Genomic DNA, 23,899 nt, shown 5'->3' with positions numbered 1-23,899 from the left:
TTTAACCAAGTAAACCGGTAAGTATGGACATTTTTATTTATTATTGTAAGGCTTGGTCACAGACCCAAAGGGGCATGACAAACATTGCTTTCCAATACAAACTGCTGCCATTTGTGTTGGTTTTTTTTTTTTTGTTTGTTTTTTTTTTGCGTGTTTTTTCCCTAAAAGGATACTTACTGTAATAATTGTGAGCTTCCTGATAAGACTCAATGTACCCCCATGAAAATAAATAAATAAATAATTGTTGTTGAAATGTTTCATGGTCATGAACTTTTTCATCATACTTATTTTTTTTAATTTACAGCCGTGGCGGGAGATGTATGTTACTGACAATCTTGATTATTTCTGATTCTGTACTTCATTTTTATTTATTGGTACAAGCTACTTACTGTTTGTGTTTTTACAGTCAATTAACGCCTTGCCCTTTGTGATAATATAACTTGAAATAAAATAAATACATTTAACAAAACTAAACTAAAAAACCTAAAAAAGAGGATCACAATACGACTGCTTTCAAGTATTACAAATCTGGAAAATATGACATCCCCTAAAAAGCACCGAAATCATGAACCTGTTAAATCCACACAGTGTACTACGACAAAAGTCAAAAGTGCTTGGAAATTGTTTTAAGATGGTCATTGTTATAATCAGGAGCAAGCATACGGGTGTACATTGTTGCTACCCTCCACGTACGATGCATTTATATCTATCAGCAATTATTTTTGTAAAGGTAAAAATAAAAGGAGAATTTAGAACGCGTGCATATCGATGATTTCTTTAGCCTGCTTCTTGTCGACGTACGCAAAATTGACGAGTTTTTCACAACATATGAACTGTAATATGTATATTACTAGAAAATAGAATATTTAAATGTAGGGAATGAATGTATAGCAACAGTAAATGGAAAATAACACACATCCTTTTCTGCTCTGTACCCCACAAGCTTCACAACTGTCGATCCTCCCAGAAACATTTGTATTCACATGTATACTGAGTAATGGTTGTGTGATAAAATAATGCGATGTAAATCACTTACCAGGTATCTCGTCGTCTGCCTCCCCTGCCATATTTCTATAATCTGCTCAGTCAGACGAAAAGCTGTCTGCTGTGTTTCTGTGACTCGGGAGACAACCCCGGAAGTAAACAAAAAAATTTGCCTCTAGCAACCATAGGTCAATCACTGACAGAGCAACAGAGCGCAAAAGTGTGCGGTGAAATTTTTCATCACCACCGATGCAGTTTTATTTATGTATTGCATACTGATAACCGCATTGAACGATTTATACGAAACATATTTTTGACTTGTTGTGTAACTGGGTTGTACATAATCATTTATTTGTGGTAGATAGTAGTGATCCCAGATTTTGATTCGCCTCAGATAAAATCTTTTGGATGATAATTATAGGACATTTATTGATTTGTTCTGTTAATCTGAATAAATGAAACAGTAAAAACAATCCTATTCACAACAACATCTGCGGTTAATAACTAAACGCACAAGTCGTCATTACAAAAAAAGCACCATTGGAAATGTAATCAGACAGGTGCATTGAAAATTTTATTTTCAAGCAGATACTACTACCGTCTAGATCATTGCATGTTTGCTACGGTAATTTCCAACCTGCATACGTGAAATACAGTAAAAAAAGGTGTTGTGAATTAATAGTTCCTATTCCGTAAGGGCGGAGATAACTGGTATTGTCAAACAAAGCTGGAATTAGAGTGTTATTTGCACTGTACTAAATAGATTAGTGTTCTGTAGGCAGACTTGCTCCTAGCTGATACTTCGACTAGCCCATCTTGACTGAAATGTAGGTCCAACAGGGAGATGCAGCTTGACAGAATCACTGCAAGTGGAATCAACTGCATATTTTATAATTAAAAATTGCATTCCCTTTGCTGTTCGCTTCATTGAATCAATCGCTTCATGTGCTCAAAATGAAACTACAAAGAATATCATATTAAAATAAAAAATATCTTGAGGTTTTCACTGTATCACAGAAAATGTGTCAGGGGTTTCCTTTTGTTATTTGTAAAGTCAGTACCAGCCCTGGCTGGGGTGGAATTTTGAAACCATAGTAAAGATCTAGAATATTGTGTTCAGTTCTGGTCACCTTGTTACAAAAAGGATATTGCTGCTATAGAAAGAGTGCAAAGAAGAGCAACCAGAATTATCCCGGGTTTAAAAGGCATGTATCCAGACAGGCTAAAAGAATTGAATCTATTCAGTCTTGAACAAAGAAGACAATGCGGTGATCTGATTCAAGCATTCAAAATTCGAAAAGGTATTGACAATGTCGACCCAGGGGACTTTTTCGACCTGAAAAAAGAAACAAAACCAGGGTCACAAATGGAGATTAGATAAAGGGGCATTCAGAACAGAAAATAGGCACATTTTTACAGAGAATTGTGAAGGTCTGGAACCAACTCCCCAGTAATGTTGTTGAAGCTGACACCCTGGGATCCTTCAAGAAGCTGCTTGATGAGATTCTGGGATCAATAAGCTACTAACAACCAAATGAGCAAGATGGGCCGAATGGCCTCCTATCGTTTGTAAACTTTCTTATGTTCTTCTTATGTTCTTAATAAATAGATAGGACATTACGTCATTTTTCTTTATGTTTAGCATATTATTGGTCTTCTAACAGTTAGTGTGTGAATCCTCACAAAATACAAACCATAGTTACGTCGTTTTACTATGTGCAAGTAAAATGTTTTGCATTTTACGAAAATAATCAAGCTGTGAAAGTAGGAAATAATGTCTTTTTGAATCGACAATTAGTTTTACACCGCAAGTCTATGGAAACTAACCAGACTAGTTTCTTTGAAGCGTTTTCTAAGAAATCCATCTGTTATATTAATTAAACACGTCTGCTCTCATTGCATTTTATAGCGTGTATATTATCTAACATTCCTGTCTTTATTTAATTATGATAATCATAAACTTCACCAGGATATTATTCAAAATAACATTTATACAATTCAACAGTTTACAGATGTTCATGTTTGTACAGGTATTTAAAGCTACCATGTGATATTCCACTTCTTTAGTAAAAGATGCAATATTTGGTTGTATTCCTTTATATTTACATTTGTGGATATGATGCTTAGCCTGTAATATAAAAACAAAATCAAGAAATCCAAATGATTTTGGAAAAAAAGTGAAGTGGATGATCACATCATGAACATAAATTGTTAGTTGAGTGGACAGTTAGCTTGACAGATCTTTTCAGAATCAACAGGTTATATCACATTGGTAAAACAAATGTTCAATAGATTCCTCAGAACCGTTACAAAAACTGCACTGATTGGAAACATTTAGAAAGAACTGGCTTCTCATTAAGTTGGTTGGGTAGATCCTATGTAGAATACTGAAGTGAATTTCCTTAGCTTTATTTAGAACTGGAAATTTAAAAGGGTCTGTCCATGCTCTCTCATAAAATGTATCTCCTCTGGTACATCTAAGATGTTCTGCCATTTTGCCATATCATTTGTTTGTGTTATTATTTTTGAGTTGAAATATTTTCTTACAAGATTATTGCTGCATTTAACAGACTGCAGTGTTACTCCGTCTATTGTATGTTCAATTTCAAGTTCAATTGTGAGAAATAAGTATATAGTTTTTAGCTTGACACCATATCTCTAAAATGTGCTTATGAAAGGGTGACAAACAAATAGGTAGCTTTTGAACCTTAGTCACATTGCAACAGGATCTTGATACCTCCCAGTTTATTTAGTACAGCATTAACAACTGCATACCATATATTTAGATTCTTAACCAGAATTTTTCGTATCCAACCAATTTTTTTTAATTTATTTAGAATTTCAAAGTTAATCATATTTCACCTCCCAAATTTTAGGGGACCAATGAGAACAGACCTTTTGATTTTCTCTAGACTTTTTCCGGAGAAATTTTTTTTAAAATTCTGTTTGCGTGATTTATTAGACCTTTTGGTACTGCCATTACTAGTAATGGATAAACATGCATGTCTATTGTGCTGCTATAAATTGTTCAGAACTCTGCAACAAAGACACGTTGGGGAGGTGGGTCACCCTTCACGGGTAACAAAAATAGACGTATTTACTTTATTGAGTTATTTATAAATAATAGTGCTTGCTTACTGGTATCTGTATAAATGTTTATTTATAAATTAAATATTTATTTTGACAAAACCCAGATTTATTTTTCCAGAATTTTTTTCAAATTTAATTGGTAACCTCAAAGATTTATTTCAGATTTATCTGTCAGCTAAATGTTGACTGGCCAAGTGTAATAATCAGATAAGTTTAATATATTTTTTCACTGATTTATTTGTTAGATTCCCAGATTTAACATGTCCGCTAAATGTTGACTCGCCAAGTGTGAAAGAAAAAGCACAAAGAAAGTGATTTCTATAATTGTTCTATTGAAATTAAATTAAAGCAAAGATTGAGCTTTATAATAAAACCAATACATGCTATGGCAGGGATGAAGCCCTGCCGCTGTAAATAATATAAAATGTAATGTAATGTTTTTGTAAATAATATTTGTATATTAATTTAAAAACGTATGTGAATGGTGTTTGTTTTGACTGCGTTTGGCAGAGATGGGGTTAAACCCTGTCCCTGCCAAACATGTGTAATGTGACCAGAGTAAATTGTTTGATTGATTAGCTCTGGACACATACTATAAAGGTATTCAGAGTTGATATTTTGCAGCATTCATTGATCCTTCTACAATACAACAGTCACCAGTGCCTGAGGAAGAAAAGCAAGCCCATGCCATCACACTGCCACCATGTTTAACACTGGGCATAATTAACTTCTGATGAACTGTACTTAATATTTTTGTCTAAAGAAATTCATTGTAACTTCATAATGTGACTTAATTTGATGTTACACTGTTAAATAATAATAATATGTTCCATTTCCTATGTATCTTACTATTACATTTCTATTAAAAATCTAATATAATTTCAAATGATACATGATTACATTTCTTCCTCTATTCCCTTACATAAAATCTGTATTTGTAAGAGATAAGAAAATATGTAACATAACATTTAAATTATCAAGCTGCGCAGACAAGGTCCCTTATTTGTTCTTATTAAAATCCTAGTATAGCACTTTTTTTATTTATTTTTTTTTTTTTAGATACAGCTTTTAGAATAGTTAGCCCCATAATTTTCAATGTAAAGTTACACAAACCCTCGAGCAAGGTACTTTACCCAGATTGCTCCGGCAGTAAAATAAACACAGTACCAGAATTTGTATGTAAAAATAATTAATTGTACCCCTGTAATTCGCTTTGGATAAAAGCGTCTGCCAAATAAATAAATTAGTAATATTCCAAGATAATATAACGTCCTACTTTTTCGAAAAACGCTCCCGGTGTAGTAGTTATCGTAGATATATATATTTTTATATAGCTAAGGTAGTTATACTTCATTACAACGTATTGGTATTTATGCCTATTAAAAGAACACCGTCAATCATCAGAGTAGCGTTTAAATAATCGGGTGTATTTACTGTATTTATTAATATGAAAATATAAAACGCCCGTCTCCTATGCTGTTCATTAGGTGTCTGACCTTCTCTATATATTGCCACCCTTCATTCTGAGTTTTTATTTAACGATCAAAAACACACCCGTTTTGTAAATCAACATTTTCACGTAATATTTTTGATATGTAAGTATTACCGGAACAAGTCAAAGTTTAATCAACAACTAAACACCTATTCTCTATCTCCCCGGAGTGAATTTAGCCTCGACGAGGTGAGGGAATTTAGTTTCCTAGGCAATATGGCCGCCCGGTTTGCATCCTGCTGCTTGGAGTTTCCGTGGGCGTGTCCGATCTAATCCTATATTTAAGTATATTTGACGCTGTTAGCCACGCCCCAGATTTGTACAGATGGTTAGCTGTCTTTTAAAAAGTTCAATACGTTGTGTCAGACAAAAATAGCAAAGTTTTCAAAACTGAAAAGCAAATAAGCTAACAGAGCGAGTACTATATTCATCCAGAGACGGGATTAAGGACCAACAAAAAGAGCTTCCACGTGCGACAAAATGATGTTATGTTTTAGTGTTAGGAATATTGTTACAAGCGCCATAAAATCTTGCAATTACCATGCGAGAAATTTTCGGTAAGTCGACATAATTAATTGATAATCATTTGTAGCCATTTCTTTTTATGTTTTTAAAAAAATTAGATTACCTTTTTTGTCGCGTTAATATTAGGTAAAAGATGCACTCCATGTTATTTTCTTATCGTTAAGTTTATCGTGCTTGCTGTAAGTGTACCTTCATTTGCGCACAATAGGGTTTTAAAAAATATTCATGTTTGCATTAGGGCTTCTCAACGTTATGCTTAATAGTATACAGTGATTTTTAAGAGAAATGTATGACTTTATGGTGACTCAATTTGTAAAAACATAGCCTAGTGAAAGCATTGTAAATGCAAGATCAGTAATTGTGTTGGAGCATTGTAAACTATAGTATTGTGCAAGTCTTGGAGGAAAAACAAATTCAAATAGAATAGTAAGTACAGTTTTATGGTAGGCTTCATATGGGTTAGATTATGTTGGTGAGTGTTTGGGATGGGGGAAAGCTTGTGAGGGGTATATCGGAGCAATGTTGTGAGCATTTACTGTGGGGATTTTGCAGAGCCAACTCCTTCCTAATATGAAAAGTTACTAGTGTGTAGTCCTGGTCCTGGAGAGCTTCTGACATACTGACATACTGTGGGTGCTGGTTTTCGTTTCAACCAATCTCTGTTACTTAATTGAACCAAGTATTGGCTTAATTAGTCAAGATTGACAGGTGTTCCAGATTAGCCACTGATGATGTAAAGACACCTATAAAACCTGCTGGATAGCGGCTCTCCAGGACCAGGGTTGGAAACCCCTGATGTAGGGTTTCATACACGTGAGATATTAACCCATTATGTGCCATTGTCCTCATTTGACGATAAGCTACTTTGTGTTTTTTTGGAGCATTATCTGTTTTAATGTTCTCTCTTAACTATATTGTTATGATAACTTACTCTAATTTTGTTAACTGTAGAAGTCTAACTGCAATGTATCAAATTACATAAATAAAGCTTGTGTTCTGATTTAAAATAATAAAATAATAATAATTGCTACTTATTGTGTTAAACAGTGAGACCTCTGGCTTGTCACTGCTGCATGTGCAGTAAGGGTTCCTAATGCGAGCAGGCACTGCCGTGATAAATCACAGCTAACACTCATTAAACAATTGAAATTGGTTTTGTGAACTGCAAATTTAATTTACATAATCAAAACATTCTTTTAAACAGTCATTACAGTTTAATGAATAGGGCCTAAAGCCTTGGAAATAATGGCCAAAACTCTTGCTAGCATAACGTTGTCGTAGTAACCCCATTGTTTTATTTTTTCCTTTTTTTAGTTTTCCAGTTTATATTGGCACATTTAAGACATCTTTTTCCTGGTTTCCTGTGCTAGCATTATTGAGGTCCTGCTTCCAGTCCAGATTCCTAAGTTGTAAGTGTAAGGACAGTTGGGGGCTAGTTACCTGCTGCACATGTAAGAGGTGGAAGGATAAGAACATAATAAAATGTTATACTAATTGTTATATTAAATGTTATTCCGTTTGTTGTTGTTCTGTGTTAACTTAGTAAAATATATTTGGGTTTTTGTTTTATTTCTTTTTTTGCAGAGGAGGACAGTCTACATTCAGTGCTGTCCAGCTGAAAGGTCGTAGCTTTCTGACTCTAAAAGATTTTAACTCAGAGGAAATCAAGCACCTCCTATGGACAGCAGCGGACCTGAAGCACAGATTAAAAAACAAAGGACAGGTAAAGACCGCCTCCAGTCATAATACACATTGATACACGCTATTAACTCTTTTTGAGTGGGGTGTGTTGCCTGCAGTTTGGTTTAACTTCGGACCTTGCACAAATTATATTGGGGAAATAATTTTCTTTGAATTAATGTGAACTGATTTTGGTTTTAGTTTCGTTTTACCAAAGCGATGTATCCCACAATCTTATCCAATGTGATGGGGATGTAGTGGAGGTGTCATATGAATCTGGCTCTCCATCAAGTTCTGCACCACTTGATTGCTGTGTGACACTGACTCTTATTTAGTCCAACAGGGTAGTCACATTTGTATATGTATGCAATAAGGCCTGACAGGCTGTCCTATTTTTTTATTTATTTATTTATTTTAAATTTAGTAGTCGCCAATTAATTTTTACCCCGTTTTTCTCCCAATTTGAAATGCCCAATTATTTAGGCTCAGCCCACTGCTACCACCCCTGCGCTGACTCGGGAGTGGCGAAGACAAACACACTCTGTCCTCCGAAGCGTGTGCCGTCAGCCGACCGCTTCTTTTCACTCTGCAGGCCCGCCATGCAGCCAGCCCAGAGCTACAGAGTCGGAGGACAACACAGCTCTGGGCAGCTTACAGGCAAGCCTGCAGGCACCTGGCCAGTCTACAGGGGTCGCCGGTGCACGGTGAGCTGAGGACACCCTGGCCGAGTTAAAAGTTTTTGGTATATTAATGCTGACAGTCTATACATTACTGGGACCTGAACACTTAATTCATCTCAACCTGACAAAATCGCCAAAATAAATAATATAATAAATCATGTAGAATAATTTACACGTGTGTGTGTGTTTATATATACAGTTTTTAACGTGGCTTAAATAAAACACTGAATGCTCATACTTACAGATTGACAAATCCATACATGTTTTATATCAAAGAAAGTGTTCTATATATGCCAGCAGTTCAAGTTAAATGTTGTTTTGTTTATTTCTTGCCATTGCCATTTCTTTGCAGTAAACAGTGACCATAGGCACGTTTTAATAAAGTAATAACATGATGTTTACTTGTGCCTTTTTGTAGCTGAACAAGCAAACGAAAACTGAAATCTAACTGTAAACACTTCAAATAAAACCAATATGGAGATGGTGTTGTAAAGTGAAGGGGAAAAAACTCACTGTTTTGGTTCTTGTTTATTACATTCCACATAACAAAGTCGCAACAAAAAATATATAAAAATCACTACACAACATTTCCAGGAAGTTGGGTACTGTTTAAGCAAGGCATTTCAGAATGACATGCTTGTCTTTTTTCTGTCCCATGAGATTCTGACTCGGTCTAAAGCAGCACAACGCACAATATATATATATATATATATATATATATATATATATATATATATATATATATATAGAGATAGATAGATAGAAAACCACAATTGATTTGGACATTCTTTCACGCAAGATACTGTCTTGACTTAAAGCTAGAAAAAAGGTTATCCAGTTGTCGTACAACAATATTATTGTCCACTGGTTCTGAAAGTATTGGAATCTGTGTCTGGCCGTACTTTATTTTAACATGCATACAGCACATCAGATTTATGTCATGGTGAACTTTTGATGAGATCCCCTTGAAAAATCATAATACATATCACTCAGTAAATCTGAAAGAAACCAAGATGGTTTTTGCTTTCCCAGGCGACCATATTCAATTACAGTCAAGGTCACTTAAGAAGTGGTGTGTTGTTTTACTTTGTTTTACTTTCCATGTTTCAAGCCAGTACAGAAATAGAACCAGAGATACAAATACAAGCAATACCTCAACATCCACCAGAGTTGCTCTTTGGAGTGCTTCTGTTTTCTTTAGCCTCTCTTTTTCTAGGTTGTTGCTATTCCTGAGCACTGCTCCTGTGCTATATCTTCTGAGTCCTGACTGCTTGGTGGTTTTATACATTTAGGACCATACAGTTCATATACATGGAGTAGTGTGGCCCTGTAGGTGTGATTAATGTTGCAGTCTTGTTCCAAGGGTGTGTTTATTTCTAACACCAAGAATTGATATATGGAATAAGAAACTCAAAAATGTTATTTTAATGTAAATAAGGTGTGTGTTTTTTGTGTCTACAGTTTCTTCCCTTGCTTCAGGGCAAGTCCATTGCCATGATTTTTGAAAAGAGGAGCACCAGGACAAGAATATCCACAGAGACAGGTGAGCAACTTCATAATGGGATGCAGCGAAGTACCCAGAATGCCATTAGAAATAAGTCCACCATCAAGTTGAGACGATTTTAGATAAAGTTTTGTACATGTACACTGTTGGGTTCAAATTTGGATTGTATTCATTTAAGAATATGCTTTAAACCTTAGTATGTCATACCTGTACATGCCATCTTGCGCAAAGGCACAGTGCACATGCTGTGTTGTCTGAGTAAGACAATGTCTGAAGATCCCAGAATACATGTTTTCATTTAAAAGCTCTTGAAATGGAGACCGTCTAGGGATGTGTATCTAAACACTAAGCACTGCTGCAGTGAAGAGCTTCTATAAATGAGCTGAAGGTTATTAGAGCTTCTGGCTTTATATTGAAAGTTACAGGTTTTTTTTTAAATTATAAAATTATATTTCATCAACAGCTTTCTTATTGAAAGTTAGCAAGGGGTAAGTGATTGCAGATTCCCTTCAGTGGGACCCGGGGGGGCAGGGGGTTTTAAAGAGCAACATATTGTTTTGCAAGTGTAAATACCGTATCTGAAATATGTGCTTGTTACAGCTGTCTTCATGGTGTGTTGTGCCATTGAGCCCTCACTTTACACGCAAACTGACATTGCAGTGTGATAGAAAATCACATGGCTTTGTCATAAAACCTTAAACTGTGACCAAAACAGTTAACGGTCCCTTGACCATTCAGAATGGTCTTTCTTTTTAAAATGTAAGGTTCGATTTGTTCTTAAAAATAATAAGCCAGTCTTCTTCAGGTAGTTTCAATCAGAAGAGTTTATTCAGGAACAAAGTAAATCACGTGATACATTCACAAGACATCGGCTGATGTTATTCTGAGCTGCCCTGGTACGTCAGTGTCGATGTAGTTTTTCTGAGCAAAGAAATTACTTTGTACAGCACACATATACAGCTAGCTTACGTAATCTCCTTGACCAAATTTGGTCTTACTTCCCTAGTGTGATATGTGGTGTGAGACAAAGCACATTAACAGTTAACGACTAACATTTCTTCACTTCATTAGGGGCAGCAGTGTGGAGTAGTGGTTAGGGCTCTGGACTCTTGACCGGAGGGTCGTGTGTTCAGTCCCAGGTGGGGGACACTTCTGCTGTACCCTTGAGCAAGGTACTTTACCTAGACTGCTCCAGTAAAAACCCAACTGTATAAATGGGTAATTGTATGTAAAAAATAATGTGATATCTTGTAACAATTGTAAGTCGCCCTGGATAAGGGCGTCTGCTAAGAAATAAATAATAATAATTAAGGTCAGCAGAAACCCCGATAACAAGAACAACAACTTCATATGAGTTTTGCTAAATTCTCACAGACGGCAAAGCGCTATACCCACGCACCATGAACGACAAGGCTATTGATTGCAAACTGCTTATGTAAACCAACTATGTACAACTTGATTTTAAGAGTTGAATCAAGAGTTGATTCAGAGTTTACATTAAACAGGAAAATCACAGAATGTTTACAGACAGGGTTTCTCAATTCTTTACCATTTAAAGGGGCACAAAAGCAAGGGTTGTATAATGGAAAGGAACAAACGGCTGATGAAACGATAAGAGCTTGTGCCATTTCACTGGAACAATGTGTTCACCGTCCCGCACAGGATACATGTTTATCGGAAAACGACGATGTGTTCCATTTGCATAGTGTGTTACTGTTTCTTACAAAAAGAACTAGAACTCCCAGGTGCAACTTGCAATTATTTTTTGTTCACTAAATAGCAATACATACTGTATATAAGGTTCTAATATAGATAATATCTCAGAATTATTGTGGCTGACCTTGGTGAATTAATATAGTATTAATATTTATTAATATTAGTATTAGTATAATATAGCATCATAAACTTGGACTAAATTCTACTGACAGTTGTGTCACCCCCGTTATATGTAAAAGTGCTGAATCTGGTATGGCCAGCTACAGCTGGAACAACAGAACTGCAGAGCTGACAGATTCAACACACATACTGTAGACTCATTCATGACCTCTGCTTTAAACCAGATTAACCCCATCTTCTGCATCCCTCACTGACACTTTCGACGGCTGACCTCCTCTCGCCTCTCCCTAATATGGCACAACAGAGGAAGATTGGCGCCATTCAAAGCCCTAGTCTGGGATGAGCTGTCTGCAAGTACAAACTATGGAGCTCTGGCCTTCAGTCTTATCAAAGCTGGCCAGATGCTTGTGAATTGAGGCTTAAACAACATGGACATTGTTTGAGTCTGTATTTAGTTTGTCACTTGTGGTCACTACTACAAAGAATTCATTTTCCCCTGAATGTTTAATTTTTTTTAAGGCTTTGCGCTGCTGGGAGGGCACCCCTGCTTCCTCACCACACAAGACATTCATCTGGGAACCAACGAGAGTACCGCTGACACAGCAAGGTTAGAGCTTGGGATTTGGCCGTTAAGTGAGTGAGTGGGGGTGAATGCTGGAGGTGTGGTGTACGAACGAGAGAGAGTCCAAAAACTGAATAAAGTAATGTTGCCTTGTTTATTAAACGAAAGTAAACAGTAGTTGAGGTTTATATCCAAAGCATTTAATAACAAATAAAACCTACACTTAGACAATACCAGAAGCTTGCCTCTGCCATCTCTGATCTAAGATGGGGGGGCTAAATACTTACAGATTAAGTATTTACCTCCCAAGTTACTCAAAATAAAAGATTACCTTAGATATTTATGTTCTTTTAACAGCACTGTACCAGTCGCTCCAGTTGCACCAGTTCCCTGGTAGTCTTCCTCATTTTGTAGGAACAGGCCCTTTTTAAACTGTATAGTGTGTGCAGTCATCTGTTATCCCAAAGCAATTGGTGGAACCATCACAAACCACACACTACTGTTTATTGCCTTCGACCTTACCAAGATGGGACACAAACCTCGCCTTTGCGGCATTAGAAATAGGGTCCATGCTACAACAATTTTAGATCAGCCTCCAGGGTCCTAAAGCCCGATTTCAGTGGGTTGGGATACAAACTCCCTCACAGGGTTGGAGGATTATTTTTTTAAACTGTGATACTATTTCCTTTGTTTCGTTTCTAACACATTTTCTTCACTTTCAAATATTTCTGAAGATATACAACACTAGAGAGCAATGCACTTCCAATTCCAAAAGCATGCTTGTGCTAACTGGGTTTACTGACAACGCGGGTTAGCTGACCAACACAGTGGTACAGTTGCCACAACTTAGAACGGGTGCGTTTGTGTTAACGTGATTCGCCCGCAGTAAGCGATGGACGGTATAAACTCCCACACAATAACCTGACATTCAAAATGTCCCCAATCGCCAGTACAGTAATCAAAACAAACAAGCGTGTATGCAGTTAAAATCTTTATTAAGACATACATTACACTAATACAAAAGATGTATTAAAACCTATGAATGTAATAAAAAGTATGTGCAAAAAAGAAATGCAAGTGCAGAAATGTACAGAACAGGGAGGCTACATTACTGCAAATTGTTTCCAGCGAAGAACTCTGATACGCATCAGGACAGTCTGTTTTTGCAAGTATGGATGGCAACCTTTCAGCATTTTCCAGAAAATCCTTACGTCATCGGTGTCTGTTTCAGGCAGAGCGTCCTAGTCGCTAAGGTGACACAGCTGAGAATTCTTCTTCTGGCATCCCCTGTGGTGTTGTCAGAGTTTCAGTTTCGGTTGTGTTTTCATTATCACTCTCCTCCTCAACTACAGAAACCCCAGCTTTTTTGAAGCAACGTTGCATTGTTTGCTGACTGACAGAGTTGCAAGCATGCTTTAGCAAACGCTCAGCATCTAACAAGCATTTTATTTACTCTGTATTTTCATGCTGATGCACATCGCTTTTCTCTTTCCAGCCATGCTTGCTGTTGCAGTCAGTGCTGTTTTTTCAAACTGTAAACCTGACACTGCGTATAGGGATTAAATAGCCAAGGAACAGTACAGGGGTAATTGCTCAGTAACGAGGTGCAAACAGCTGATTGACTGAGCTGTCAAGCTTTTACTACAGTAAAGTGCTGCCTTTTGTATTGAAATCTATGTGAATGGCAAGGTAACAAGGTGAAAACAGCTGATTGGTGGATTAGTAAGAGTGATTACTACAGTAATAAGCAATGTGTTTGTTATTTAAATCTATGTGAATGGCACATAATGAGATCCAAACAGCTGAGTTTGCCCGAAATATACAGCGTGCTTTGTTATTGAAATCAATGGGAATGGCAAACGCTATTTGCCCGATATAAACGGCTGCCCGAAATAACCCTGTACGGTGTAAGTTGTGGATACTGTACAAGTTTCTACTGAATGTGGATTTGTATGTCCAACACAGAGAGCACTGTGGGAAATATAATACCTACATCAAGGAGAGGAATTCAAGAAATCATAAATTGAAACAAAAGTGGGGAATGGGTGGCAGTGAACATATTTTCAGAAGTTGATTAGGTGTATTTTAAAACCTAAACTGCTTTACAACTCTACTTTTTAAAGTGATACAAACATGTAGGATGATGGTACCAGGAGTGGGATGCTTGTACCTTTTAATGATGTCAGAATAGTTGCCGAAGAAGGAGGAAAGCACAACAATTACATTTTGTCAGAATCGCAACACTTATAAATGTATTCAAATATATAACCGGCGTCTGTCCTTCAACAGTTGGTAGCTTTGGAAAAGATCAGCTAGCTCTGCGTTCTGTCCTCCCAAGTGTGTGTGCCAGTCTTGCACGCTAACCAACCTTTTTATCTGCCTTACTTTATGTCTTAGTTGCGTCATCCTCAAGCAGCTAATCGGCTGGGGCAAAGCAACAGGTGGCAGCGACCTTTCACATTCAGAAATATTCAATGTCCCCTTGTGGTAGGGTGTGGGAAGACACAAGACAGACACAAAGTTCAAATATGAAACTCCAGTACAGGCGCCCAGATTTATTAGGGTGAGCTTGGTTGGCAGGTGTTTTGTTATAGTTCTGGGCACTCTACCAACAATGGTATTGTGCCCCGTCTTGATACAACACACAGGTGTGTAATCCAAAGGAACAATAAGTAAAAAGGCAAAAGGAAAAAGGAAAACAAAATACTTTAAGGGAAAACTACAAAATAAAGTGTGCAGGTTTTTTAACCGAGGCTCGTTGCTCCCTCTAGTGGTGGGAACCCTGAGGAACAGGCACTGCTCTGCACCCTCTCATACACTGTGGGACGGCTCAGTCCCGTTAAACTCACTAAGAACAGTATCACAGTAAATAAACCCGTGTGCCTTGCTTGCACCCCGAGTCTGTAAGCCTTGCGCTGAATTGCCACTTCGTCTCTTCAGGATTCGGCCGTGAAGTCACGTTCCACTATGTTTCCTGCATGAGCCAGAGAGGATACAAAACAGCGCCTTTTTATTAATTCATTCACCCCGTGTCGTCCCACCCCCCCAGCCAATGACAGAACGTCAGCCGACTTCCTCACAGCTGAGTCCCGTCAACAAACATTGCCTGACAGCGTGGGAATACACAGAGAATACGAACCCCCTACAGGCTCCTGCATGCACCTGACGGTCAGTCCAAATCCCTCCCCTCTCACACCCCTTCATTATCTTTCCCGTCTCCAAAATAGACCTTGAATATGTTTTGGCTATCTTGACTTGGCAGACAGTCAGTAACACTTTTATTTTATAGAAAGAACAGATGCTACTTCGCTTGAAAGTTCTCAGCCATTACATATATAAAAAAATGCACTTCCCGGCAAGAAAGAGTTAGGCAATTAACATGATTATTATAAGTATATACAGGGTTTTCAATTAGTTTTTAGGTAGGGGGCACCAATCTCATCGTGGCGCATAGGTCCAATGGGGCTGTCCCACCACCCACTGTGAATTTCATTTTTAATTCTCTAAATATTTAGTTTTTTTTTTTCTCAGCACTACACTTCCTAATTACAGTCCCAAGTACTTCTGTGTGTTCTGTTTTCCCCTTTCTGGTCAGTATGAGAAATAAGCTTTGTTTTCCCTGCAACAACTGACCCTGCTTTAGTACAAAACCCACACTACATTACTGTTTTTCATTATGGTACTGTCTTAAATTACCATGCTTGCTTTGGCTGAAGAGATATTATCAGCTCCTCATCTAACTAGGGAATCTGCTGCGCGATTTAAGTCATCCTTAAACCCTGATGGTAAACAATGTTGCGGCTGCTAAAGAAGATGCAACAGAGGGAAAAAATCTGTTTGTGGGACTCAATTTTATTTAGGCACTCTACGATTTGACTGGCGAAAGACAACATTGGTTTATTGGAGTTACAGCCCTTCATTAAAATTATTTTCTTTATGTTTTCAGAGCATTATGTTAATGGTACAACGTGTGCAAAACACAAACCTTGTTTTTCGCTGTTCTTGTTCTAAATCTCTTGAATGCAGCTGTTCATTGTAAAGCATTTTACACCATCTGGGCATGGAAAGTGCTTTTTGACAGCCGAAGCTATCTGACAGAGGTCTTTTCTAAACTTCTGTATTTTTACATTTAAATGTGGATTATTGAAGTTTAATCTGTCAGGTATTTCAGGTACCCAGTCGGAGATAAAACTCCTGTAACTAGCAAAGCAACTTGACATATTTCACTTGCATTGAAATACTTGCATTGTTATTTGTTCAAATATAACCGTTTTACCATGTATTTGATAGCAAGGACTCGTCCCGGCTTTTTTTTTATGTGATTGCAGAGTGCTGTCTGGACTGACTGACCTGATCCTAGCCCGGGTTTACAGCCAGTCCACGATCGAGGAGCTGGCCAAAGAGGCTTCTATCCCGGTAATCAATGGCCTGTCAGACATGTACCACCCCATCCAGATCCTAGCAGACTTCCTCACCCTTCAGGTATAAACAGCATCAACATTGTCTTTACTGGTGTTGTGCCACTTACACATTTCAGAAGCCCAGCAAGCAACACTCAGTTGTTTTTTTTTTATCTCATTAGAAAGTGTTCTGTCTTCAACATACGAGGGGCCATAAGCACATAGCAATTACCACCACACTAAGTTGGCATCTTTTTTGTAACAAGAATTTATTTTTGCTAATGCTGCAGAAATAGCAAAAACAATTCCTACAGGTGCAAGTAGGAAGTGGTGTTAACTGTGTTAGCACAGTATTACATGCTTTGTGAATGGCCCTTGTGAATGATACTGTACTACTGTGGTATACAGCCCCCATTATAAAAATGATGTAGATTCATTTAGTAGTTTTTCTACAATGTATCCCAGAGGGGTGATTGTGAAATGCTGAAGCAAATGTAATGAATTTCAGCCTGTCACTCCACAGAACTGCACATCTGCTCAGCTGTGCTCTAGTCAGGTTTCTATATAGTAATTGGTTTAAAAAATATATATATATATATATATATATATATATATATATATATATATATATATATATATATAATATAATATAATATAATATAATATGGCATATTTAAATCTGAATATTGAGTATGTATAAGTTAAGTAAGATTATATAAATGTTTCATTGTGACCTTTTTGAAAATGTTTTAAGGAGCACTATGGGTATTTAAATGGATTGACGGCGTCATGGATTGGAGACGGTAACAACGTGTTACACTCTTTTATGATGGCGGCTGCGAAACTTGGTGTCCATCTTAGAATTGCTACTCCAAGGGTAAGCCTTTAAAGAATATAGTGTGTGTGTCTGTGTGCTGACCAACAATGTAATGCAACATATAATGTTAACCAGTCTTTATTCCATAACAGAACATATAGTTAATTTAATAACGACATATGAATAAAATAATATCTTTTACATATACAGTACACGTTCAAACCCAGGGGTACATATAAAAGAAAAAAAAAAGGATTTTGTCTACATTCTGCCCCGCTAAGGTGGTTGCACTTTATAAGTGTTTTGCACACATCTAGAGAACGGTTTATCCAATTGTAATAAAACATTGTTTTGTACTGTAATTGTGTTTTCTTCTCAGGGATATGAGCCTGATGCTAGTGTAATCAGAGAAGCTGAGAAATTGTCAAAAGAGGTAGGATACGTTTTGTTTTGTCTACCTATGAAATGTATGTGTTGATTCAAGGTAATGTGATAATATTAGACGCATTCTAACTTTTTTTTAGTGTTGAATTTCTTTTATTTCTTTTAATCAGGCTACATTTAAAGTTACTTCCTGGTACGTAATCACTTCCTGTGCAGTCAATTTCTGTTCAATTTGTGGACAGGATGACTAATCCTGGTTGCAAATTTTTGAAACGTAAGAAAATAAAAATCTCTGAATTTGATATCTTCTTGCGTGCAAACCTGTAAGGGCTCAAACTGCATTTTCCATCCCTGATCTGGAGCATAAAACACATCATTCAATTAACATTGGCAGCAACCGCCTGCAACCTAGATTCCCCGCCCCTTCTTTGCAATTGAAATGCTCATGCGTGATGTTTTTCTTTGACTATTCATGTGCCATTCATATTTTATACTGGAGTAACCGTGGAAACCATTGGCGCAGTACTGAAAGGATCAAGGAGGTTCAATATAATACATTTTTAGGCCTAACCAAACTGTTTCAGTAATGGCGAGTGTTTTGTTGTTGTTAATGCTTTTTATTGCTCCTGTTGTTATTATTTTAATCAGAGTGGTACCAAATTGTTCCTTACAAACAATCCTCTGGAAGCGGCTCGTGGGAGCAATGTGTTGGTGACTGACACCTGGATAAGTATGGGCCAAGAGGAGGAGAAGAAACAGAAACTGAAGGATTTCCATGGTTACCAAATTACCATGCAGGTACAAAAATCTTTTTTATGTATCACCACTCACTGCCCCCTCTCTTTCTCACACAGACTGACATACTGAATGCACACTGATACATTTTATGTTCACTGAAAGAAAATACCTGTTATAACCAGCGCTCCAGATAAGGTTTGGGAGTAACTTACCCTCTAATTTTAACACTGAGAGGGTAAAATTACCTTGAAGTCTGAGTAATCTTGGTAAATACTGTACAATATTTAATGGTAATGGGGTAGGCTTTAAAAAACTAGCTTTCCATTTTAACTGCAATGTTACTTTGAACTACTGTACAACCACGCATCTGTTCTACAAGGTTCTTTATCGGCTCAGTGCATTTTTTTGTGACAGTGACTCTGCAAATTAATTTTAACATAAAAACATAAAGTTTACAAATGAGAGGAGGCCATTCGGACCATCTTGCTTGTCTGGTTGTTAGTAGCTTATTAATCCCAGAATCTCACAAGCATCTTCTTGAAGGATCCCAGGGTGTCAGCTTCAACAACATTACAGGGGAGCTGGTTCCAGACTCCCACAATTCTCTGTGTAAAAAAGTGCCTCCTATTTTCTGTTCTGAATGCCCCTTTATCTAATCTCCATTTGTGACCCCTGGTCCTTGTTTCTTTTTTCAGGTCGAAAAAGTAGTAGCAGTACCTTACACTTTTCTCTATTAAATGTAATTTGCCATGTGTCTACCCAGTTCTGAATGTTGTCTAGTTCATTTTGAATGACCTTTGGTGCTGCAACAGTGTTTGCCACTCCTCCTGTTTTTGTGTTGTCTGCAAATTTAACAAGTTTGCTTACTATACCAGAATCCAAGTCATTAATGTAGATTAGGAATAGCAGAGGACCTAATACTGATCCCTGTGGTACTCCACTGGTTACCTCGCTCCATTTTGAGGTTTCTCCTCTAATCAGTACTTTCTGTTTTCTACATGATAACCACTCCCTAATCCATGTGCATGCATTTCCTTGAATCCCTACTGCGTTCAGTATTCTTAAACTCAGTGACATGTTAAAACTTCAATATAAAGCCATACAGATAAATAAAATAAGGAAATGCATAATAAGTTATAAAACAGTTTGTTTAATATATAGTCACCTTTTTTTTAGAGGTTGCCTCTGACGATGGTTCCAGTTGGATTTGTAGCTGGACTGGGGTGTTTACCCTTCAACCTGTGTAGCTTCGAATTTTTTTTATTCTTATTGTGATTGGCTGCAAAGACAACAGGGCTAGCCAGAGATTGGATAATGTTTGTTGGGTTGTTTTTTCTTGTGTTCAGTTTCCTAGTAACTGAAGACATTGTATTCTGGGAGATGTAGTTGTTAGTGGAAGTTTTAAGGGAGACAGACAAGCTGTGCAGCAAAATTGCTATATTTTTATGCATTAAATTTAAATTTAGTGTGCATTACTGTTTTTGGCAGGTATGCATCTTATCTGGACCACTGGCTATAACAGAATATAACAAAAGATAACTGTATGTGTGTGTGCGCATGCCTGTGTGGTGGTTGGTGAGGTTTAGGAGATTTAAATGAGTTTTGTGAAATTGGTTTCCACTTGGCTCTCAGTTGACAAACCCTGATGAACATAAATTGAATATGGCCCTTCTTTAAAGTAAGCCTTTAATGCAATTTACAGAATAAATATTTGCTTGTTTTTGCCATGCCTCTCTCAGACTGGAAAGGTGGCTGCCCCGGACTGGACATTCTTGCACTGCCTGCCCCGCAAACAGGAGGAAGTGGATGACGAGGTCTTCTACTCCCAGCGCTCTCTGGTCTTCCCAGAGGCAGAGAACAGGAAGTGGACGATCATGGTAAGGGCAGCCCTAAAGCTCTATCGAACATTCCTATCGTGTGAAGGCTGCAATGTTTGTACTCTGTAATCAAAACCACTACCTCCAATAGAAACAATGTCTTTTTTGTTGTTATTCCCTCTAAATGTGCCTTTTACTAACTCAAAAATAAGTATCTAATTAAAGGAAACGTCCATTCCATTTTCTGATTATAATTTGCAGATGTTCCCTTAATCGCTTAATCTGCACTGATGGCGCTGTTGGCTTTTTTCTCTTTCAACAAGAGGATGAGAACTTTCGCACATCCTCTCAAATATGTTTTTAAACTGAAGAGATGGTTTACAGAAGTACATTATATTTGCTAATACTTTTTTTTGTTTATGAAGAAAATATTAAAATGTCAATGTATTTTTTAGGTAGATGGGTAAAATGATAAATGTATAATTAATAAGGTTAAAAAAAACAATTGAGAGAGATGGGGAATTATGAGATTCGTCTTTCAGTTCAAAATGATCAGTTACCATACCGGTTACGTAACCTGATGCAACGCAGAATTGCCACTATACCACAAACAGGACTCCTTTGAAAAAATACTGCAAGCTTTTATTTGCTTGCACTAGGAATGTATTGAACTTTACATGCTCTGCCGTGTTATACTGCAGTAAACCATGTGATGTTGTTCGTTTCTCAATCCTGTGTGCTGGCTCAGCATTCATTCATAATGCTATACCCATTATCTTGGAGAACTTGCTGGCAGTATATTAGCCTTTGGGAATCTGTCTGGATCTGGTTTGACAATTGCACTGAAATACAAATTGACACAAAACAATTACTTTGTAAAACTTTCTGTGTGTATAAAGGGTGAAACATTTTCCAATCGCAGTCCCTGAACCATGCACTGTAGATGACTTGTTTGTAAAGTGCTTTAAAAAATGTATTATTACTTACATTTCCTGCAAATTGATAGCAATATATTTAATTAATACAGCAAAAAAAAAAAAAATAATGAAAAAGTATTAAACAGTAAAGTCTCTGGCCATCTGCAAGTGCGAGTGCTCACATGATTTTTTCAGCTTGGCAATTACTGTAAGCTACTGTAATCAGGGTTTGTAAGCTGTGCTGTCCCACTTTCTCAGGGGATAAATCCCACAGGTAACTTGTTTCCCTGGTTACTCTGTATGTTTTATATGGGTGTCATAGAGGATAAACATTACACTCCAAAAACATGATCTCCAAGTCCAAGACAGTAAGCCTTGCAAGACTGTGTTAGTTAAATGACCATCATGGGTGGAGGCCTAGCAGTCAGTGTGATCTCTGGGGATTTTCAAAGCAGCCATTAACTCGATTTGCTGATAGCTTGTGATGTGTATCACAAATGTGAGGCCTAACACATGCGTCTATGAAAATATGGGATGTAGATCCAGTTTACAGAGGGTACAGTAGGTGAAGGTTACTTTGGTTTTGCCATAACATCTACTTGAATATGAAAACATAATTCTCTCAGCGGTCAACTAAAAACCAATTAAGGCTATGTTTAACGACTTTTAACACCCAGAATGGAACTTTTTTTCTAGAATATTGATGACATCATACCATCATCTTATTACAGTTTTCTAGATTTTGGAAATGCCTGTTTGGTATGACTGACGTCGTTCCATGCATCAAATTCAAGGGACAAAGTGAAGAATCACCCTCTTCTTAAAAAAAAAAAAAAAAAAAAAAAAAAAGAGGGCAATAACCCTTACACTGTCTGTGCACTAGAGCGGACAATTTGAAAAGAGCTTTGAAACACTTATTTTACTGTTATTATAGTAGTTCTAACATGAGTTTAAAAATGTAATTGATTTGATGTTAAGAATGTTATATCTTTTACCAAATATATTTTGTTTTAACTTAAAGCTGTAAACATTTGACCAAGGTTTTATTAATATGGTACTGAAGCTGTTGTTTATTATTATTATTATTATTTTTATTATTAATTAGTCATTTAGCAGACGCTTTTATCCAAAGCGACTAACAGAGACTAGGGGGGTGAACTATGCATCACAACTGCTGCAGACCAGAGTCTATGCGTATATATCCTGCATGCCATTATTTTACATTTCACAATTTATTTTTATTTTTATATAAATGCTTTTCAGTGGTGAGCATCTTTATGAATATGTACAACACATGTATGACCTACTGCAGCACTTTTAAAAGAAAATCTGGCACATACAATAAATAGTCAGTAAAATGTGTATTTATATGTCCTTTGTACTTGGTAAGAACTTTTGAGAAACTTGGTGAGGATTTTTACACATTCATATTGGAATATGAATGTGTAAAACATATTTTTTTCCATGTTACCAGTGTCTGTACTTTTGTGTTTACAATCATTGTAGGTTTTTTTTTTTTTTTTTTTTTACTGCTAACAGTCGTTTTAATCTGTCTCTTCCCAGGGCCTGATGGTCTCCCTGCTAACTGAGTACACACCTCAGACACCGAAGCCCAGGTTCTAATCCATGGAGAAGAGAGAACAATAGCTCTTTACAACAGAATCTTCTGGATGATGTGTTCCAAAGCATCATAGCCTTTACCTTGTGATTTAAAGTAATTGTAGCTAACAATATAATTACAGAAATCTTAGCAATTTTACATTTGCATTAGCTACATGGGTCTCAGATGTGCAGTTTTAAAAGAAACATGTGTTATTTGAATTTTAAAACAGGATATCTTGTACTACTTGAGGTCAAAGGAAGCTCTGTTTCTATGCCTTATTCTTGGGTTATCTTATTCTCCCTGGGTCATTTCACTGACTGAAAGCATGTTAGTCAATAGGGGAAGCAGCTGATTGGTTATTGGAAGGAAAGGGGTGGAGACAATTTCGCTCTCCAGGTGAAATGACCCAGGAAGCATAAGACAGTCAGAAAGCATGGCTTCCAAACAGGTTTTCTTTAACTAGTGTAGTACATTTGAGACCTATAAGATGAATCTATGTGCATGGCAGATGCATTTTAGTTTTTTTTTTTTTTTTTTTTTTTAACCCTTTTTTTAAAACACAACATCCTCTGAACCCTTTTTTTCCCCGTTTTAAGATAATTTATTACAAAGATCACGTTTTGTAATTCAAATTGTGACATTCATAGTGTGCCCGCTTACTATAGCAAGACTGTATTAAATTAGTTTTGCATATTTGCCTCATGAAATATGTTTTGGTAAATATGCCTCTGCCCCCTGCATCTTCCATTGCTCAGTTCTCATACAACTTTTCAGATGGCTTCTTCATATTGTATGTGTTCTGGAAACTCCTGAGGAAAAATATAACAACACCTTTCACTTTGATCTGTGATGATTTAGGTATGGCTTCTT

At 36.9% G+C, this 23,899-nt stretch overlaps 2 protein-coding genes across 2 annotated transcripts in view; one reads left to right on the top strand and one right to left on the bottom strand.

Annotated features, from left to right (window-relative positions):
* The window catches only part of LOC117406428 (X-linked retinitis pigmentosa GTPase regulator-like), a 38,701-nt gene extending 37,480 nt beyond the window's left edge, over nucleotides 1-1,221 (bottom strand). The window contains exon 1 of the mRNA XM_034010432.3: nucleotides 1,037-1,221. Within this exon, the coding sequence (XP_033866323.3) occupies nucleotides 1,037-1,067 (31 nt within the window). The 5' untranslated portion in view covers nucleotides 1,068-1,221. The remainder of the gene's footprint in view (nucleotides 1-1,036) is intronic.
* A 4,590-nt stretch (nucleotides 1,222-5,811) lies between these two features.
* Nucleotides 5,812-23,587, top strand: otc (ornithine transcarbamylase). The gene is made up of 10 exons (XM_034922432.2): nucleotides 5,812-6,123; nucleotides 7,676-7,814; nucleotides 9,913-9,994; nucleotides 12,311-12,398; nucleotides 16,682-16,835; nucleotides 17,508-17,630; nucleotides 17,950-18,003; nucleotides 18,603-18,752; nucleotides 20,432-20,569; nucleotides 22,990-23,587. The coding sequence occupies exons 1-10, from the start codon at nucleotides 6,047-6,049 to the stop codon at nucleotides 23,047-23,049; spliced, it is 1,065 nt and encodes a 354-aa protein (XP_034778323.2). The 5' UTR covers nucleotides 5,812-6,046; the 3' UTR covers nucleotides 23,050-23,587.
* Nucleotides 23,588-23,899: the final 312 nt, after the last annotated feature.

This window comes from Acipenser ruthenus, chromosome 8 (genome assembly GCF_902713425.1).
Source record: "Acipenser ruthenus chromosome 8, fAciRut3.2 maternal haplotype, whole genome shotgun sequence".
In the NCBI taxonomy this organism is placed as follows: Eukaryota; Metazoa; Chordata; class Actinopteri; order Acipenseriformes; family Acipenseridae; genus Acipenser; species Acipenser ruthenus.
Note: the sequence above shows the minus strand (reverse complement) of the source record. Positions and strands in the feature narration are given on the sequence as shown.